The sequence below is a fragment of the Anopheles coluzzii genome, chromosome 2 (assembly GCF_943734685.1).
Source record: "Anopheles coluzzii chromosome 2, AcolN3, whole genome shotgun sequence".
Lineage (NCBI taxonomy): Eukaryota > Metazoa > Arthropoda > Insecta > Diptera > Culicidae > Anopheles > Anopheles coluzzii.
This window is the reverse complement of record NC_064670.1, coordinates 124,811,807-124,830,434: the sequence shown is the minus strand read 5'-3', so window position 1 is coordinate 124,830,434 and position 18,628 is coordinate 124,811,807. Positions and strand designations below refer to the sequence as shown.

At 48.4% G+C, this 18,628-nt stretch overlaps 2 protein-coding genes across 4 annotated transcripts; one reads left to right on the top strand and one right to left on the bottom strand.

Moving 5' to 3' along the window:
- Positions 1-877: 877 nt before the first annotated feature.
- LOC120951070 (probable protein BRICK1-B) lies at positions 878-1,859 on the top strand. The gene is made up of 2 exons (XM_040369584.2): positions 878-1,101; positions 1,197-1,859. The coding sequence occupies exons 1-2, from the start codon at positions 984-986 to the stop codon at positions 1,304-1,306; spliced, it is 228 nt and encodes a 75-aa protein (XP_040225518.1). The 5' UTR covers positions 878-983; the 3' UTR covers positions 1,307-1,859.
- Positions 1,824-11,919, bottom strand: LOC120951069 (uncharacterized). Of its 3 annotated transcripts, none has more exons than XM_040369583.2 (4): positions 11,782-11,919; positions 10,564-10,691; positions 2,737-3,357; positions 1,824-2,667 (listed from the first exon to the last, which is right to left on the bottom strand). In XM_040369583.2, exons 2-4 carry the CDS (start codon positions 10,566-10,568, stop codon positions 2,313-2,315), a joined length of 981 nt encoding a protein of 326 aa, XP_040225517.2. In that variant the 5' UTR covers positions 10,569-10,691; positions 11,782-11,919; the 3' UTR covers positions 1,824-2,312. The 3 variants fall into 3 exon arrangements, with proteins under 3 accessions (XP_040225517.2, XP_040225515.2, XP_040225516.2); XM_040369581.2 differs by having other exon boundaries at positions 10,564-10,642; XM_040369582.2 differs by lacking the exon at positions 11,782-11,919 and adding an exon at positions 10,919-11,065 and having other exon boundaries at positions 10,564-10,642.
- Positions 11,920-18,628: the final 6,709 nt, after the last annotated feature.

The window sequence follows — 18,628 nt, the reverse complement described above, 5'->3', positions numbered from 1 at the left end:
GTTTTATGTTATGCTCAGAAAACGTGCGCATTGCCTGCCCTTTCGTCAGCGTGGTTTGCCTGAGTTCCAGCTGATCAGAATCAAACAGGCTGTTGTCGGTAAGCTTGGCATTATTTGCATACGAAGCTTTATTGGATCGAGACATGCAGGCTATTACTGTGCGTGGCAAAGAACACAAATGCAATCAAATGTACTGTACATCAGACAATTATGTGATGTTTTTATCAATTCTTCATACATTATTTACAAAATTGAACATAGTTAGGGAACAAGATTCTAATTGAAATATCATAAATTGTGCATCGACATCATGCTGTAGATTTTTTGTATTTTTGTCCAAATATATCATTACAAAGAAATTTAATGCTAGTTATCCTTAAAATTTATTCATTTTTGCTTATTTTCTATTGAAATTAAATACAATACGCAATGGTACAAGATTGGTCCTGCATCACTGTAGTCAATGACACATTGTCAATCGCGTAACACGGATTATTCGTGTCCGGTACGGATACAGGGTTACTAGTCCAATAAACAACAGTCCACTTGTTTATAACAAAAGTTGTTTTGAATAGACATCGCTGTCTACCACTTGCTCACACCTCAGATAGTGTAAGCGAATGGTCAGAACCTCGCTGCATGCGATTTTCCTCAAGCGTTTGTATGGGATTTGACGTTAATGACAGCACTTGCGAATATGCCGCATGCGGCGATGTGGCAAAATCAAAATCTTTTGATATTGCCACATCGCCGCATGCTATTTTATTTCAGTTGTCTACCAACGGTGTCTATTCAAAACGACTATTTTTATAAACAAGTGGACAGTTGTTTATTGGACTGCGAACCCTGTAAACAAGCATGACAGCTCGAGCCCCGAATAATCGCGATATCACCGTCACTATCGTAAATACAACAAACTGAACGGATAGCCTTTTTTCGCTAAATTAGTTAAATTAATAGAACTGTGCAGCGGCAAAGTGAACATGGATGCCCATCGGGAAGCGATCCAGAAACAGATACACCAGGACTGGGCCAATCGAGAGTACATCGAAGTGATAACGGCCAGCATCAAGCGTATCACCGATTTCCTCAACTCCTTCGGTATGTATCCGCCGACAGCAGTGCCTTCCGGAGGAGGCTGAGGCGCGTACTTTTGTTTTGCCTTGATGGTGACAATATCCTCCTCCTTGTTGTAGATATGTCCTGCCGATCCCGGCTGGCGGTGCTGAACGAGAAGCTAACTACGCTGGAACGACGGATCGACTATCTGGAGGCGTGCGTCACGAAAGGCGAAACGCTGCAATAGTAGTGAGCGCTCCGGGTGCGGCCTTAGAACAACATGCGACACAAGCCACTTTTTCTTGCTCCGGATTACTGGAACGGAATCCGTGGAATATACATATGCTACTGCACTGCGATGGTAGGAGTGAGCGAGGAGCCACAGGAGAAAGCTTCACGAGTGAGGATTTCATCACAGAGTGACACTATAGCGACAAATGCACTTTCCTCTCCCGAAGTGAAGGATGACGACGGTGGGTACGGTGGTACGAACGGGCCAACGGAGTGATAGGGGACGAATGCATAATGGACGCGACTCGATCGGTTCTGGATCGGTCTGTGAGATTCGAACATTTATTAGGATTTATTTATACGTATCGTACGGCTTTATATGTTTCTTTCTAGGTTGATTAGTAAAAAACGCCCATCCAACTTATGTGGGTATGTCGGGTGGTCCCAACTAACAGAAAAGAAAAATGAATTTTCCTCTATTAGATGCGTGTTGAGAAATTAGCAAGAAAACGCTCAAATATTTTCGATAAATGAAAAAAAATAAATATTTTACTTTATTTCAACCTTAATACGAAGAAAAACACAAACACTCACTCTCGCCACAAGGTTCTCGTGATGGAAAAGAGGTGAAAACGGAAGTTCTCCTACAACGACGACACGGTAAAGATGACGGATGACGGACAGAGGAGGAAGCCGTTGAAAACCCTCTGACATTGGAAACTTGCCCCTCCACGCTCTGGCTCTGGCTTGGCAATGGGCGGTTTTCCTCTTTGACTTGGCTTATCTTAAGATAATCGATAAAAGATGATTTAAAAACGAAAAACACAGCTTAACACCTAACCCGCTCAAACACACGCGCAAACGATCAAGAAAAGAGGCGCGCTACGATTTCCTTCATTTTCCAACGCGATTCCTTCCCGTTCCATGCATGGCAGTGACGTTCAACTGGCCACTACGAAGGGGCTGACCCCCTTTTCCCCTTCTCTGTTTTTGCACACTGGCGCCGGTAGTGCTGGCAGCACTTACTTCCGCTCGTAGCTATCGTACTCGGACTCGTCCTCGTAGCGGGGCGTGGTGGACTGAATGTACGAGCCGGGCTGGGCGGCCGGTCGTCGCTGCTGCAGCGAGATGTTAATCTCGTCCGGCGAGCGGTACACGCTGTGGGTGGGCTGCGGCGAGGACGGCAACCGATAGGAGGATGGCGTCGTGGCGTACACCGGCTGCTTGCGGATCGTCTGCTGCTGGGGCTGGTGGTGGTACGTCTGCTTGATCGGCTGCTGGGGCTGGTGGCGCTCCTCGTGCTGGCGCAGGACACGCTCCTCGTCGTAGTGACGCTCGTCAACGTAGAAGTTCTCCGGATAGTAACGCTCCGAATACCTGGAAAGCGGATGAGCAACTGATGTATCTTCAACGTCTTCAGAGGAGAGTGTGGTCTTGCCGACTTACCTTAGTGTAACGTTAGGCTTGGTCATGTGCTCCTCCATGTTGATCGGCTTGTAGAGGTAATCGTTGACGAAGTGATACTTGGACGACTGCTCGCAGATGTTGTCCCCGGACGGTGGCATGCAGATCAGGTGCACCTGATGGAAGGTGAAGCCCTCCGGGCAGATCCACGAGTGCTTCTGGTTCTCCTGGCAGTAGTGGAACACCTCGCAGCCGAGGCTCTCGTCCGCGTAGTAGCCGGTCGTGCGGCCCGTACACTGGAACTGCGACTTTTCCAGCAGCAGCGTCAGCCGGTCGGGTTCCTCTTCCTGCTCCAGCTCTTCGCTCGAGTAGGACGGCTTCTTGAAGCTCTTCTTCAGCGTGTTACCCTGCTGCTGCTGATGACCACTGTTGTACGATGCTACCGGTCGGTCGTCCTCTTCCTCCTCGGACGAGCTGCTGCTGTACTGGTTCGAGTAGGGACGGGCACGGTACGCCACATTGTTTGCCGCGGCAGGGACCGCATCGGACGAGCTGCTGGCGGCGGACGATGCGGAGGAGGCAGGCGAACCCGCTTGCTGCTTGTACTGCTGGCCAGATACTACACACAGCAGCAGTATTCCGCAGCAAAGCTGAAGCGTTAATCTGTCGGAGGAGAAGACGGAAGAAACGCCAAATGAGCAACTTCAATTAGTGTGTCGGCGATACGTTTGATTGCAGGGAGTTGCGTTCAGCTGATGAGTCGCTTCGACGCATGATTAAGGGGTGCAGGAAGTGGGAAGTGGCAAGCAGCCGGCATAAAGAAAGTTTCCCCCGACATTGAGCCCACGTACACGCTCCCATCCCCCATAATGACAATGGCCAATTAGGTGGCAGAAAATTGGCAAACTGCACAGCCCCGAAAGTCACACGCATCATCATCATAAATGCATCTCGAAAGCGATGAGAAGCGAAGCGAAGGGGGAGTGAGCGATGGAACATAGTCTTTTGGTGAACTTTCGCCCGTTTAAAAGCCGTTTTCGCTCCGGCCACATGTGTGTGTGTGTGTGTGTTTCTTTGATTCATGCACCCACGACGATGAGGGTCATAACCTTTACCGGTGCGCGCCGAAAGCTGAGAACCACTAAGAGCTTTTTCTTCTTCACCACCAACAACAACGGGGGGGGGGGGGGGGGGGGGGGGGGGGGTTGGGTTGTTCCCACCGATCACTTGATCGTAGCACAAACGCGTCGATTTGCGATCCTCATCTGCATGTGCGGTGCAATTTTCTACACCTTTTACACACTTTGCACACAAACGATCGCTGATCGATTGTCTTTGGGCCTTGTTGACGAGCGAGTGTGTCTCGGTGGAGGAGGAAATGAGATCATGTACTTGGGAGGAAGGGAAGGATTGTCTCGCTAAATGGCATCCATCCAACACCACGAGCGCGGTTTGTGTGGCCAGATCGCCGCTGATGATTGTCCGATTCCCAACGATCGCAACGACCGTGTGGGTGCGTGTGGGGGGAGCGACGCTTACGCAACCAGTGCCTCTTCCTCCACCTTCACTCCCTGTTGGGGACGACCACCTAGACGAGATGTCATTTGCCCTTCAGAGACGAAACGCATATCTAGCCAGAGCCGGAGCGAGAGTAACAAACTGATCTGCCGGCATGCCGGAACGGTGTCGATTACCCAAGCGCACGGTAGACATCAGCATTCAGGTAGCAGAGTGGACACAATCCACAGGATCTATCCAGCGTGGTGCAGGTAGCGTGCTGACAAACGATGACAAACCGTTATGAGAATCGAGTTGTTTTATTATATCATCGATTAAAGGCCCGATAGATGGCAAGGAAAGTGAGGCGTATTTCCATGACAGCCACGGTCTGAGCGGGGCGGCCTACTGAGGAATGATGTGTAACCTGTCACTTCAAGGATTAGTGGTGCAGCAGCGCCGAGAGATGAGGTTATGCCGATACGATCCAAGTAATCGATCGTGTTTCGTGACTTTTATTGTTGCAGCCAGCCAGCCTGCAAAGTGGTAAAGTTGTCCTCGCTCCACCGGCTCGGATTGCAAAGATGGGGCACACATACACATTTGGGGGTAAGTTTCCTTCTTATTAAAAGTAGATTAACGTTCACTTCCCGCGTGAAAATTCACATCGCCATAAAGCCATCATAAAGAGACATCCATCGCCACCATGTGTGAATTGCTCTTGCTCTGGTGCGACCGCTTTTGTGCAATACCACCGGAGTTCCCCAGATGAACTAAACAGCATTCAGCACAGCACAGTGTGAAGTTGCAATATTTTTTCCGTACTTAATCGTTTCGATTTCGTTTCATCACCCAAGCCACAACAGCTGATGCCTGGCGGTTGATTTCGGCAACCCAAGGTGGCTCTCTCACGCCACAGGGTGTCGTGCCTGTGCTCCGCTGTCCAAGCAGAAGGTAATTTGGATCACCCCAGGCTCGGTGCAAATACACCAAAAGCACACACACACACACACACACACATGAGGGAAGATGCCACTCGGCGTTGCATCATGTCCGAAGAATTCTCCCGCAGTGTTGTGTCGCGCAGTGATTGTGTCGCGCGTGTGCGTGCGCGCAAACATTGCGCGCGATCAATCTCCTAACGAGATGGTTCGTATGGGCAATGAAACGAGGTCAATCTTTACGCGAGGTTCTCGGTCAGTCGATCGAACAACTGCATACTGCACACTATGAGATCTTGTTGGAGGTACATTTCCAGGTGTACAACAGGCACAATCGACTGCGCCGAGATCTTGAGTGTATCTCCGGTGGCAATCAACTGGGACAAATGGGGTGGTAGCCCTTTAAAACGCATCTCCACCCATCCGTTGCAGAAGTGGTATTGGCCGGCTCGAAGGCACACTCGGGGGGGGGGGGGGGGGGGGGGGTAGATGAGGATGGAACAACAATAATTGGCTCGTGAGGGCATTCCCTCCTCAGTCGTTTGCGCGCACTGGGTGTACTCCCAAGGCCATTTGGATGCAATAATGATGCATTCCATGAGTATGAGTATAGAGTGAGTGTGTGTGTGCGCGGTGGCATTGTTTCCGCTGCACCGTTGGGGAGAAAATCAAAGCTATGCTTTGGAAAATTTTATTATTTCCACAAACATGTGTTTTCCACTGCGTAGCGGTTTTGTTTGTATTTATTACTTTCCCAAATCCAGCTGGCAGCAAATAATAGGTACACTGAACCGGGTGGGAAAACCCCCATCGGAGAAAGATTTTACTTTGAGTTGTGGTTGATTGAATTGGTCCAATTCCACCGTCCATTGTCGCACAAACGATGGAAGGTAAATTGCGATCAAATCTAACAACCGAAAGCTTTCACTCTCAAAGGTGCTTGTTAATTCGTTGCTTTTCATCGCAACAATTTGGAGGTTTTGGTAACGTGTGTGTGTGTGTCGTACAAAACAGATCCTGTGTCATAATTTCTTCCGGGGGCACTGTCTCTTGCGCACCACGGATGTGGCTCGCTTATGCAATTGCTTTATTCTTTCGTTTCCCGCCGACCGTTTTCGACTGTTTGTTCCAAAAATGGAGCCTAAATCATCGTCACCGATCATGCTGAACGGGGGAAAAGGGTAAAATTAATAGAAAAAATATGTAATATGCGCTGTGGAAAAATGATCACTTCCGCTGTGTGGAGGGAGACGGGAAGCGTGAGAAGTGTTGCACCGTCGTACAGTGAACACGAATCTGCAAAATCTCTCAACCACAGCAATGCAATGGAGCAAAAGCACAACAGCACGCGCAAAGATCGCGCGAATGAATGGCAGTACAAAGTAAGGCAGCGGAGAAATGAAAACCGCCGGATGACGAATGTTTTCCGCCTCATTATGACACTTTGAGGCTTTGATTTTATGGCTTTTTACTGCTGCCCGCCAGTTCCGGTAGTTTTGTTCGAGCTGCCACGGGGAGAGCCATAAATGAAATGGCAGTTTTCGGTTGCAGCGGGAATGCATCGCGCACTGGATTGCAACATTGCACAGGCCCCAGGCTGTACAGTGATGTTTTTATGACCACAATCATATTGTTGTGTTGTTTCTTCGCATGTCATTTTTCCTACCATTTTGGACTTTCGCTTAGCTTTCAGTGGTCAGTTTCTAAGACTGTGCCTAGGGGGAGGGGAGGAAGGGATTAGCGTTTACAAAGAAAGGCATTTTCTCTTTCGAAATTCAATTGCGCGTTCGGTCGGTTTCGGAATCGGTTGGACACAGCTTGATTTATCTGTTTTGCCAACTCGAACTGCTCCAAGCAGATGTGCCCTACAAAAGGGCGCACTCAACGAACAGTTTCTAGTAGGAGCAGCAGCCGCAGCTGCAAGATGCATCGCGCAAACCGTTTCCGATGCAATCGAAGTCCCCCGCCGAAATGCTAATGCCGGTTTCTAGCAACGAAGTGCGAAACCGCGCCGCAATGGTAGTAATTAACGTGACTAAACGGTTTTGCGCAATGCGCATGCCAGCCAAAGGCTTCCAAAGGCGGGAAAGGCATCTTACTGCGCACGTAGGAGAAAAGCGAAGCGTGTGCCACACGTCATTTGCATCAGTCATTTGCCTTTTTGAAGATTCTGCCACTGCCTCACTGGTTGGAGATTGATCGTCGTCGTCGTCTGCGCTACTACCTTCATGGTCACCAGGTGTGGGATACGCCATTTGTTCGTAGGCAGAATGAATATATCGTCATTAGCGGTTACGATTTCGTCAAGCTCTCGATTTTGACTAATCGATTTAGAAACGTCCAAGGACGCCGTCTCCTCCTCAAGGGCCCGGGCTGGGGATGTTATCTAACATTTCCTCTTTCTCTCCGACGCCGCACGGCTCCAAGCGGGATGTTCTGGACGACCATCTTATGACATTCTCCCCGTGCATAACGATTTCATTTGCCCTCCGCGCAACCCGCGTTCGCGTTCATTAATCACTGGGGGCCCGGGATGGTCCGGGAATGCTACTCTCATCACGTCACACGGCCGGCCGGTATTGGTAGCGGCGTGATCTTTACCAATTGCTGGCCAGCTTCCACACTCGACCTTTTGCGCTCGTCCGTGGCGTCATGCGGTACACAATCATTTATCAACAATTTGCCGTGTGCTGTGGCTGCTGCTGCTGTTGCTCTCTGGCTTTTATCCTCACAGCTCATTTAGCAAGCATCGAGCTGGGGAGCTGCTTTCATGGAGGCTCATGGTGATAAATTGGAATTGAGATGCGTTCGCGATGTGGTTTCGCGTGATGTGGGGAGGTCGTGGGAATTACACCTCACACACTGGTCAGAAGCAGCAGCAGCAGGGCTGCTGATATTTCTCCAAAAGTGGTTGCGAAATCGTTACTTCTTCAATTCAACCGTCACACACGTACAGTCTGCAGTTGCTCTGTGGGTAAGTGCAACCGCACAGGTTTCTGAGGCAGTGGACATTAACTGCCCCGACTCCAGCGAAAAGACCGGTCAGCCTGATTCGCATTTTCCTTCTTTTCTGTCGGGGTTTTTTTGTACTCCGAATAAAATTGTCTTTTCTTCGTCTCGGTTCGTCGTCTGCTGCTGTCTTGCATTGAAGTCTTTCGTCTGGAAGGAACCGTCGTACACGGTCGCTCGGGTTACGTAAACCACCGAAAGAGACGAGTCGTTCGATCGCGTTATTTATGGGACAGTGAGAAACGGGGGGGTGTGCGGGGGGAAAGGATCGGGCGCTAAAGCGTGTTCCTCCGACCCTTTAGCGAGCATGGCAGGTCCTCTCGTGATCTCGTGTATGTTTTGCAGAAAAGCAAAGCAAAAACCCCACCATATATACCATCCCGAGTGAGATATGTATTGAACCTTGCATCAAAATGAAAGCAAGAGAGAGAGAGAGAAAGAGAGAGAGAGAGAGAGAACGAGAGCAAAAAACGCAACATAAATGTTAATAATAAATAATGATCATCTTGCCGCCTTTTTTTACTCGCCGCCCGTTTGCAACCTCCCCGGTTGCGGTGAAAAGAACCGATGACTACGCAAAATGATCGCCGAAAGGGGAAGGGATATGTAGGCGAGGGGATCATGTTTTTTCCTCCCCCCCTTTACTCTCGATAGAAAGCGATCGTGTACGAAGAAAGTAAAAGCGAAAAATCTACTCGTAGCTCGAACAGCAAACACAAGCCACTCCTGGATCGACGACAACGAGTTTTGTTTCCCGGGGAATGCTGGGGACCGGTGGGGGCTGCTGGTCCCGGTCCGGTTCCAGTGTGACAGGTATTAGATAAGTGTACACACCAGATCTTGGTGCATTCGTGTGCCCCTTTTGCAATCCATTTTCGGTGCAATGCACGCACGCGCACGTACGATGTTAACCTCTTTCCAGTCCCGGTCTGTGTGAGAGATGCGTTCTGGCAAGGAACGGGTCGGGTCGGGTTGGGTCAGTCGGTCAGTAGTGTGGGGTATATTTTTTTTTGCCTTTCTTTACCCTCATTTTTAACTTGTTTTTATAAATCGGGTGTTATGCGAAGTGTCCCCGACGGGGGGGTATCTCGGTAGTGATGGTGATGCAATGATGCCCTGCAGGCAGCAGTAAAGTGCGTGCGAGAGATTCGTCCGATCGTTTTGGGCTTAATGAATGGGTTTGATTGCTTCTGCGCCGCTCCGTTCGAGCGCGTTAATGATGGATGGCTTCTGGGCGGTATTAAATTTTATTAGAAGGATAAATTTTATTTTGCTCTGATAGCAAGATTTATATTTGGAAAAGGTCACCTTTATATAGTGAACAGGTACAAACGTACCTTATTCGCATGCCAACATTTGCCACATTCAATATGCTGCAGTTGGCGTCTGTTGTGTTGCTATTTTTTCCAACTTGTTAAGCATTGCTCCCGGCCCGGATCTGCTAATGACTTGCGCAAAACGGACGCTTAGTCAACCTTTAGTCGGACCGACCTATCTTTGTGTTTAGCAATTCATTCGTTGCTATATGTAAAGTAATGCCTCGAGGGAGCATGATACAAACGGCTTTGGGGGAAGTCCCTGAAGGAGAATACACAAGAGAAATATAGAGAAATGTTGCCTCTCGCATGATACCAGACCAGGTCTGTCATCCTATCGACCTAAGACAGGTCGGTATGGCACGGTTTCGCCTTTTGTTTCACACTGCACCATGCCCAATTGCAACATAATTCTGCTAATCTCCTCCTAACATCGCTGTCAGCACAGTATCGTTCCAGATGGTGTTTCGAACTCTGCTGCTGCCGCTGCCAGCAAAGGGAAATAATCGTTCTCTCTCACGTTTGGAATAAGTTTACCACCGGGTTGGGAAATCGGAACCAGCCCTCCCCTTCGGTCCCCGCGTGCTGTATGCCCTTGTTTTGCCGGCATGATTCGCCGGAGGGCGTGACATGATGTCGTCAACATTAGCAACGTTGAACACCCCGGACACGACAAATTTCGTAGCTAATGATATTGGAAGCAGCAGTGTTCCCGCCGGGGGGGGGGGGGGGGGGAAACATGGGACAGACGGGCCATTATTTGATTGGCGGAGCATTGGAGACCCCATGCAAACGGGCCGCCCATGCATGTCGAAATGGAGGAGGAGTGAGGCGTCGGGAACATGATGAAAGGATCGCCAAAAGGACCACCAGAGCTGACGGACGGGGGGAAGAGCGTAGTATCGCTTGAAACTGATGTGTCACCACCGTCTCACCCCTCAGGCTATGGGTCAGCGCCCGTAGGAAAAGGGAAATGGGGTCGTGATCGAGTGTTAAAGCTCAGTTGCTTCATGGGCTAAATTGAAAACGGGGCGTTTGCTGTCTGTATGTGCAATTGTGTGCTGGGTGGACATGTTTTCGGGAGGATGAAATGTTTGCACACGTACCTCATTTTGTAGTTTGTGTGGTTCCTTTCGTTGATCACCTGAGCTTACGGTCTGTCGGCACTAGCAACACCGGATAACACTGGGAAGTAAAAGGGAAAAGGAAAACAAACGGAACTCGATCACTTTCACTGAAACAAAGCACACTTTATATTAAGCATAACACAAGCAAAAGAAGAGCTTTCATTTAATTTGTATAGAAATTGACGCGTGTAAAGTGTTTTTGGTTGTAATAATTTGAATTTCTGAATGTCTTTCTCTATTGAAAACCACAACAATGCAACAATTTCAATGCACTAAAACCTGCTGCTGATGCTTTTGTGTGCGATATTTATTTTGACGCGTTTTTTTGTGTTACGTTTTTGGGGGCGATCCAAATCAATCCAACGTCCACAACGGCACACCGCAAACTGTAGCCACCGGACGGCTGCCTGCTTCCGAAGGAACCAAACTTTTCGCTTACTTCGATTCCCACTTTCCCCTACTTTTTCTACGCGATCGTGCATTTGCCTGATCAGAAAGAAATAGACAAAGGCAGCGAGAGGGAGAAGAAGAGAGCTAATACGACTATCTCCTTCACAAGTAGGAGCTAAAAATTTCGCGATTCCGAACGCAACAAGATGAATGCATATGGCGCGCGCGCGCGATCGAAGAAAAGCGAGAGCAAAACGGGTGCTGCTTCACTTTCCTTTCGGTGCGCTTAATTGTTATGCTTTCCGATTATAATCGCATATTACAGTGTGCGCGAGCGCGCGCGCGATCGCGTCCGAACGAAGGAAAGTCGTTGAATCATAATATGCAAACGGACAAGTAGGAGCAAAAGGGAAAACACACACACACACACACATACATAAACAATACATTGCACCAGCAAGGTGATGATCTACATATGAAGAGGTGCAATAGTGTGGACGGAAGGAAAACATGAAAGCAAGATCAAAGGCCGCAAAGGTGAGAAGCCACCTCCGTGCCCATGCGGAGGATGTACTTTTCGCGGGTTGTTGACTTGGGGGATGCAAGCTTTTCACTTCAGTGTGCAAAAGTAACACACTCAAACACGTGTACTCGATCGAGCACTGTTATATTGTTCGTTGCACTTCGGGTGGCTGTCACTTTGCTACCGAGAGCTTCGTACACTTGAGGTCCTGCTTTTCTCACTTTCGTTTTGTGTGTCCTTAAACCATTACACTTTGCACATCATATTCTTAAAAAAATAAACACCTTTTCTTTGAAAACACTTCTTTACTCCAACTCTGAAGGGTTCGTCGTCTGCTGTTTCTGCTGCTGCTGCTGCTGCTGCCTCTGTTGCTTAATGGATGCCGTCTCATGCACGAGTGTTCTGCCGGTGCGGACGAATTTAATGTTTTATATGGCTTACGCCCCATTCACCCCCGTTTGCTTTACCGCCTCCCCGATGCACACCATTTGCGCGGGCTGGGGCCTCCCATTGAGAGCCGTACCCCACTACCGAAAAATAAAGCTGGCTCAAAAACAGTTTCAACCCGAGCTGACTTCAACCAACGACGACGACGAAACGACGAACGTACGACGGGGTTGTTCGGGGGTTGCAATTTGCAGCGTCCAATGCGCTGCACGTTTCTTCCCATGCCCCGTCCCCCGTCGTACGATCATTGCGTGTGAGTGAGAAAGGGAAACAGTGTGCAGGAGAGATAGAGAGAGTGAGAGATACCGTTGTTAAAGATAAAGAAACAAAACGTGTTGCACTCGTGATGCTAATAGAGAAAATGATAAAAATGCTGGAAAATGCTTACTGTTGATTATTTCATGCATTTCGTGGGTAGATCGAAGGATCTTTGACGTTGACGGACAGTTTAAACGATCATTCAACTGTAACATTTAAAATGTATCATTTTTAAATACTACGCTAATGAATGTGCGTGTCCGTCTATCTTCGTTTTGTTGTAGTAATAAAAAGAAACTGTTTAATTTGTTATTCATATTCATAATTAAATAAATCCATCTAGCGCCATCATCCTGTTTCCGTCGCATGATTTAGCGATTGCGATTATGATATTGCCTTTAGTTTCCGTTTTCACTCTTCTTTATCGTTCATTAATTAATGGCTCGAACCAAACCCATTCCCGCCCGTTCCACCATTGTGCGCGGTATCCAAAGCTTGCCTGATTTTAGGCACGAAAAAGAGGGCTACAAAAGATCGAGCATGAAAGCCCCCCAAACCCTTTTCTTCATACCATAAACTTATAGGGAAAGCCGATAAAATGCGCCCCGGTGGAGGGGGGGGGGGGGGAGAGCACTGATGGAAAGTGATCGCGAAAAGCGCGTTCGCGGGAAAGAAGCCCATGCGCCGCCGCGCGTGTGTGTTTAGGAGCACAAAGGGGGGTAGGATTGAATTGCCGTAAAGAAAAGCTTAATAAACGGAACGAAAGCAGCTACTACTAACTCCTCGGTGGTTGGATGCCGTTTTTTTATTTTGGTTTTTCAGCTGCACTCTATGAAATTGCTCCAGCTTCGTTTGTTTTTCGGAATGTTTTTTCTCCTCCTCCTCGCTCCTCCTGCTCCTCCCCTAATATTGCTTGTTTGCTTACAGTGCGCTGCGTGGTTTTCGCTTTTCATACGCGCGATCACACACGAGAGTGCACTTGGCAGCGAGAGCTATTTTCGGTGCGTGCGTGTTTGTTTTGCTTTTCTTTCCTCTTGCAGCAGAAGGACTGCTGCGCCGAGAAGAGGCATAATAAACAAATGCTTTCTTCAAGCTTGATCGGTTTCTTTGAGCGATCGCACGAGATCGTAGGCGCGCAGGATTGGAATTGCGTGTGTGTGGGGCAGTGTTTGACGCAAGCCAGGATTCGCTGATAACTGTTGTGCGATGCATTCGATTTCCGAGTTACATGATCGCGTGGATTACAATGTGCAAAATAGCAATCATCACACACTGCACTTGTAATCATAGATGCATGCCAATATGTTTGCCCCGAATGCCCCGATGCTAATTAAAGCGTATGTGTGTGTGTGCGTGTGTATAACACCATAAAGCTCTTACGGGTATGTTGGTCATTTCAGGCGAATTTCCCGCACCCCGTGTAATGACCGAACAGCCCCACTTTTGGAGCAGCAAACAATTGCAATTGCCCTTCGACAGGTGATATGTCCGGCATTTGATGGATTTGATATGCTTGTCCCTCGCCGCGTCCCTTGCCTTCCACCAAAGCAGGTACGAAAGTGAAAACCGATGAAGGTTGATGCTCCATTTTTCCACCTGTTGGGTTGAAAAGGGCATCACGATCACGAGGTAGGAAAATTGGTCTGCGCAATGACCTCGGCCTACCGTGTCCAATTCTCAATAGCGTGCGCGCGCGCCTGAATGCGACCTTCGTAAGTGGTCAAGGCACAAATGTTTTCCGTCATAATATTCCGTGATGCAAAAAAGCACTCTAAGCGCGATCGAAGATCACACACACACACACACACACACACACACACACACACACACACACACACACACACATACACTTCCTTTCCCCGATTTTCCCTGAACCGGATGTAACAGCACTGCACACCTTGATCGGCGTAAAGCAGTAGGCTAGCCCGGGCCCCGTCACCGCCTACTCTGATCTCGCGTGGCCACGGGAAGAAAAGGTATCGCATTCATCGGCATGTGTGTATGTGTATGTGTTTGCTTTCAAAGCGATCGTTAAACACAATTTGCATGCTTTGCAAGCTTTGCGAGCAGTTTGCTCCCCTTTATACCCCCACCCCCTCCCCCTGCACTGCGAACTGCCCCACAGCCCTCTTCTTCAGTCCCATTTTGCACTGCTTTTGGTGTCTCTTTTACTCCCGTTCAACTACCGCTGCACGAAGGGTTCGTCGCTTGCGCTAAAGTCATTGGTTCAATAATTGGTTCAAGCTATGCATGGTGGATGCAGCTGCATTATACGCAAACAGGATCATCGTCGATCGAGGCAGGTTAGTGCATTAAAGGGATTGAGAGTGAAAGTGATAAAACAAAGGGGAGGTTAGAAACACATGCGATGGGGCGTTTGAGTCTCTTGCTCGCTGCATTTAGATAAATCTTGAAATCGATCAAACAGTTGTCCCTGAAATTTGTCGCTGCTGTCATTACATCATATCAAGATCAACTGTATGAATACTAAAATGAGGAATACGATGGCGATTTCAATGAGCGATCAAGCAACAAGGAATGAAGCTTTGTAAAATTAATATCGAAATCTACCTCCGAAAGAAACAAAACTGAGTTTCCTGAGCGACTGTACGGTGTATGGGGAACATTTTTTTTTGTTTATGATGGTTCATAATATTTCTTTTTTGACCATTACGCAACCACACTCCAATTTCCCATTATGTCAGCGGCATCGAGTCAGACAGGCAAGCTCAGGCCGTGCGCGCGCGCACTCTGAGGCCAACCCACACACACAACACAGCAGCTCCTCCATTTCTCTGCTCCGTTGTGTTGTACGTTATGGGATGCAAAATTATATACAGATGGATTTCGCTTCGCTCCCTCGCTGCCATTGTTCTGCCCGGTTGTGTCCCGCCGGTGTCTCCTCCGGATCGACAGCAAAACAAGAGCAACATCTCATCCGCAAAGAAGAGGCACGCGGGTCACCCGGGCTACGGTTGCGATCGATGCGATTGGAGAGCTGCAAAAAAAGGCACGAGACGCGGATGATTAATAATCGACGCGGGTGTGGATGTACGCCAAAACAAGGGAAAAAAGCGCCAAACATACGCGAAACCGACCGTGCCCCCGTGTTTCGATGTTGATTGAGCAACGCTCAAAATATAATCAAATTACCTTCCTCTTTTGGGATGCCCGTATGCGCGTATGCGCGAAATTAAAATCTGCACTTGCTGCGCTCGTACCTCCCCCCGTCGTGCGCATACGCGATACGGATTACGCGGGAAGATAAAGTGTGAGCAAAATTTCCTCCCTCTGCGCGCCTCATGTGTCAATTTTCAATTGAAATGTGATGGAGTGAAGTGCTGCCAGCTGTTATGTCTTGTTACTTCCCCTTCACGGGGCCAAACCAGCAAAGCAAGTGTGAATGACATGCACCATTTTCACCTATATTAAATTGAAACTCAAAACAGCAGCCCCGTTTGATGATGGGTGGTTGAAAAAGTGAAAAGCTTCAAACTGATTCGCTTCCGTTTTTGCTTCCCTCGTTTTGCTCCCCCTATCCGAGCCGAAAGCAAATGGGCTGGGAAATTGCTCACAAACCATCGTCGTACCAAGGAAAACCGTGGCGACGTACGACGACCGGCGTGGGGATCGTTTCCAGCCGCTCGAGCGAACAAATTTTATCTCGTTCGATCTTGGGAGAAACAGTCTTTGCTTTGCTAATTTGCCTTCTTGTCGGCCGCTCCCTGAAATGGGCTCCTTTTAATAGTGTGTCTGTCCGCATAGTCTGCCTTCCACGCCAAAAGCCGTATTATGATAATGGGCATGTTTGGAGGTACTCATTACATGGCGTTCGTTCGCACTTCGTTCACTCTAAATCTCCGAACAGTTTTCCAAACGAGAAATGAACAATTTGCGTACGAGGGGATTTTCATTCATTCGAGGGGGAGAGAGATCTTGATCGGCGTAAAGATAAATTAAAAACATATTAAATTAAAGCATGCAAAGCAGAGAATTTGTGTATGGCTTTAATTAAAACATAAAGGTGACCATTTATGCATTTGCGAAATGCGCAATGCACTCCCTTGACGTGTGATTCACCGTGCTGTGCTTTAGTGTGGATTTAATTATCTCATTAGCAAACGATCTCGCAGCACTCAGCGTACCGTTTTCGGTCAATGCTATGTGTGTACCGTTTCGATGGAATGTCGCAGTCTACAGAAGGGTAGAAAAGATCAACATCGATCCGCAGTGCCGATCGAACCCATCAATACTACCGCCAGCATCATCATCGCACCGTCAACGATCGTGTTTTTAAACAGATGAAAAGCAGATAAAACCACGATCTCGATTACTCGCTACTCTTCGATAACGAATCAAAAGCATCTTGCGGGCCCTTTTGAATGACGGTGGGGCTTTTTTTCGATACGAAAGAAGCCAGTTTAATTAGCTGATCTGATGGTTTTTTTTTGTTTTTCCTTTCTCTCTCTCTCCCTCCCGCGCAAAGCAGTTTGCAGTGAAATGCCAATGATGCAATCGGGTGCTGGCTTAGCTTGTACACGTATCACCAACCTGCAGATGAATGGAGGACGATGCACCAGATCGTTTCGGTCACCGATGCGATGCGTGCCATGGAGCGGGCAGGTGGTGGTGAGGTCCTGTACCCTAACGTAGATAACGCATCGGTGTCAATTGCATTGGCGGTCAGTGCGTTGTACGCACACTGCGGGGCCATTCGGTCATTTATCGCTCCTCCTCCCCGCCTTGTCTGTGTACATGACGACGCCAAACGCTAATGGGGTAGAGGTTCGTCGCTTACGCGTCGATGCCGCATTGAAGTCTTTCGTGTGGAGTCGGTTTGCATCATTACCATTGGTATAGTTTTTTTTTTGTTTATCATCTGGAGCAGTTTTATCGCTAAAAACCCCCTGTTGCGTGTGTCCGTGTGGGCGTGTTTGGAAGAGGATCTTTCACTTTCGTTGCACGAGATAAAAAGAAACGCAACGAACAAAAAAATCGGTTCATCTCGCACTCGCATTGATCTGGAGTGATTTCGAGTGGTTCGATCGAAAAAGTGATCATTTTTTCAATAAAAAATACATATGAGGGTGTGTGTGTGTGTGTGTGTAGGCACCTTGCCGCATATTGCCATTTGGAGCGATTTGTCGTTTGTCGGTTTTACGTAATAGACAAACGTAGTCTCCATCGCCGGTGGCCGGTCCACCAGTACTACTAATGCGTCCGACCGATTGGACCCACCACCAACCTTTACCAAGAACTCACAAATGCGTCGTTTTATTTGGTACTTAAGTACAAAAACCCACCGACCGGCCGACCGGCTGAGTGCATATACGAATGTGCCTCAAGTGCCATCGACAGTTGCCACCGAACCGAAACCGTACGGAGAAGGTCGCCGGTTGATTATGTTTCCTTCGGTGTCTCCCTCTCTTTCCTTGTATCTACGATTTGTTGATACGTTTTTTCTCTTTATTTATTCTTCACCTGAACAGCAGACACCTTTCTTGTGAATGTGTCCTCCGCGCGTCCTACGTAAAGGGCAACGGGCAAACGAATGCCGCGACAAAAGCCGCGATCATCCCCTACGGGCACACGCCACACAAAGTAGCCATAGCGAAGTGGTTGGATGGTTGGTTGGTTGGTATGGTCTTGGTGCGGTTTCGCAGGTTACTACGATGGTGGTAATCGTAGGGAAAACGTTCGCGTGCTAGCTCCGTCGCGCATCAATCAAGTGCGACGGAAAGGAGCTGAAGTTTGCTCCAGTTTTGGGGTTGTACCGGTGTGTCTCTCAGGTGTCCGATAGGGGGATGTTTGGAACAGGGTAGCAAATGGAATGTCGGGCAATCAAGAAAAACAAAAAAACAAAAAAATCGTAAAACACACACACACAATTTAAATCGATGAATAGAGCAAGAGCGTTATTATGGCAGAGCTGCTGCCCCGTTGAGCTTGATTGTTCCAGTTCCTTATTTCGGATGAAAAGAAAGTAACCCCGGGGAGAGAGATGGATACAGAGGGCCCCCGTGGCTGTGGAGCACATTCCACGTGATTGCGCAATGCGGCGCTGCGTAAAAATGGGGATTATGTCGCCTTGCGCGGGCGCGCGCGACACAAATTGAACGCGCACCGTTCCCTCTATTCGTCATCGCTGTGTGATCATAGTGATCATACGTGATAATGTTACGCATTTTTCGTTCTTCTCTCTTCCTCTGTACGATCGATTCCATTTATGCGGGGTGCAGTAACAAAACCGAACATATTCAGAGACCGAGGCACTGTGAGCCATACCCCACCACCCGTTGATGAAGGAAACGATTGTTTAAAAAGGAAACTGCAATATTCGGGCCAGAGCGCAGCCAAAACGGTTAATTAAGTGAACAAACACAGACACAACCGTCTCCGTGTGTGTTTTTTTTCTTCGTAAGAGGT

Bases quoted from the DNA above. Each gene is read 5' to 3' on its own strand.
- LOC120951069 (XM_040369583.2), bottom strand. The intron at 2,668-2,736 runs GTAAGTCGGCAA...TCCGCTTTCCAG, and splicing joins AAGCCTAACGTTACACTAAG to GTATTCGGAGCGTTACTATC.
- LOC120951070 (XM_040369584.2), top strand. From the start codon at position 984: ATGGATGCCCATCGGGAAGCGATCCAGAAACAGATACACCAGGACTGG. The intron at 1,102-1,196 runs GTATGTATCCGC...TCCTTGTTGTAG, and splicing joins CGATTTCCTCAACTCCTTCG to ATATGTCCTGCCGATCCCGG.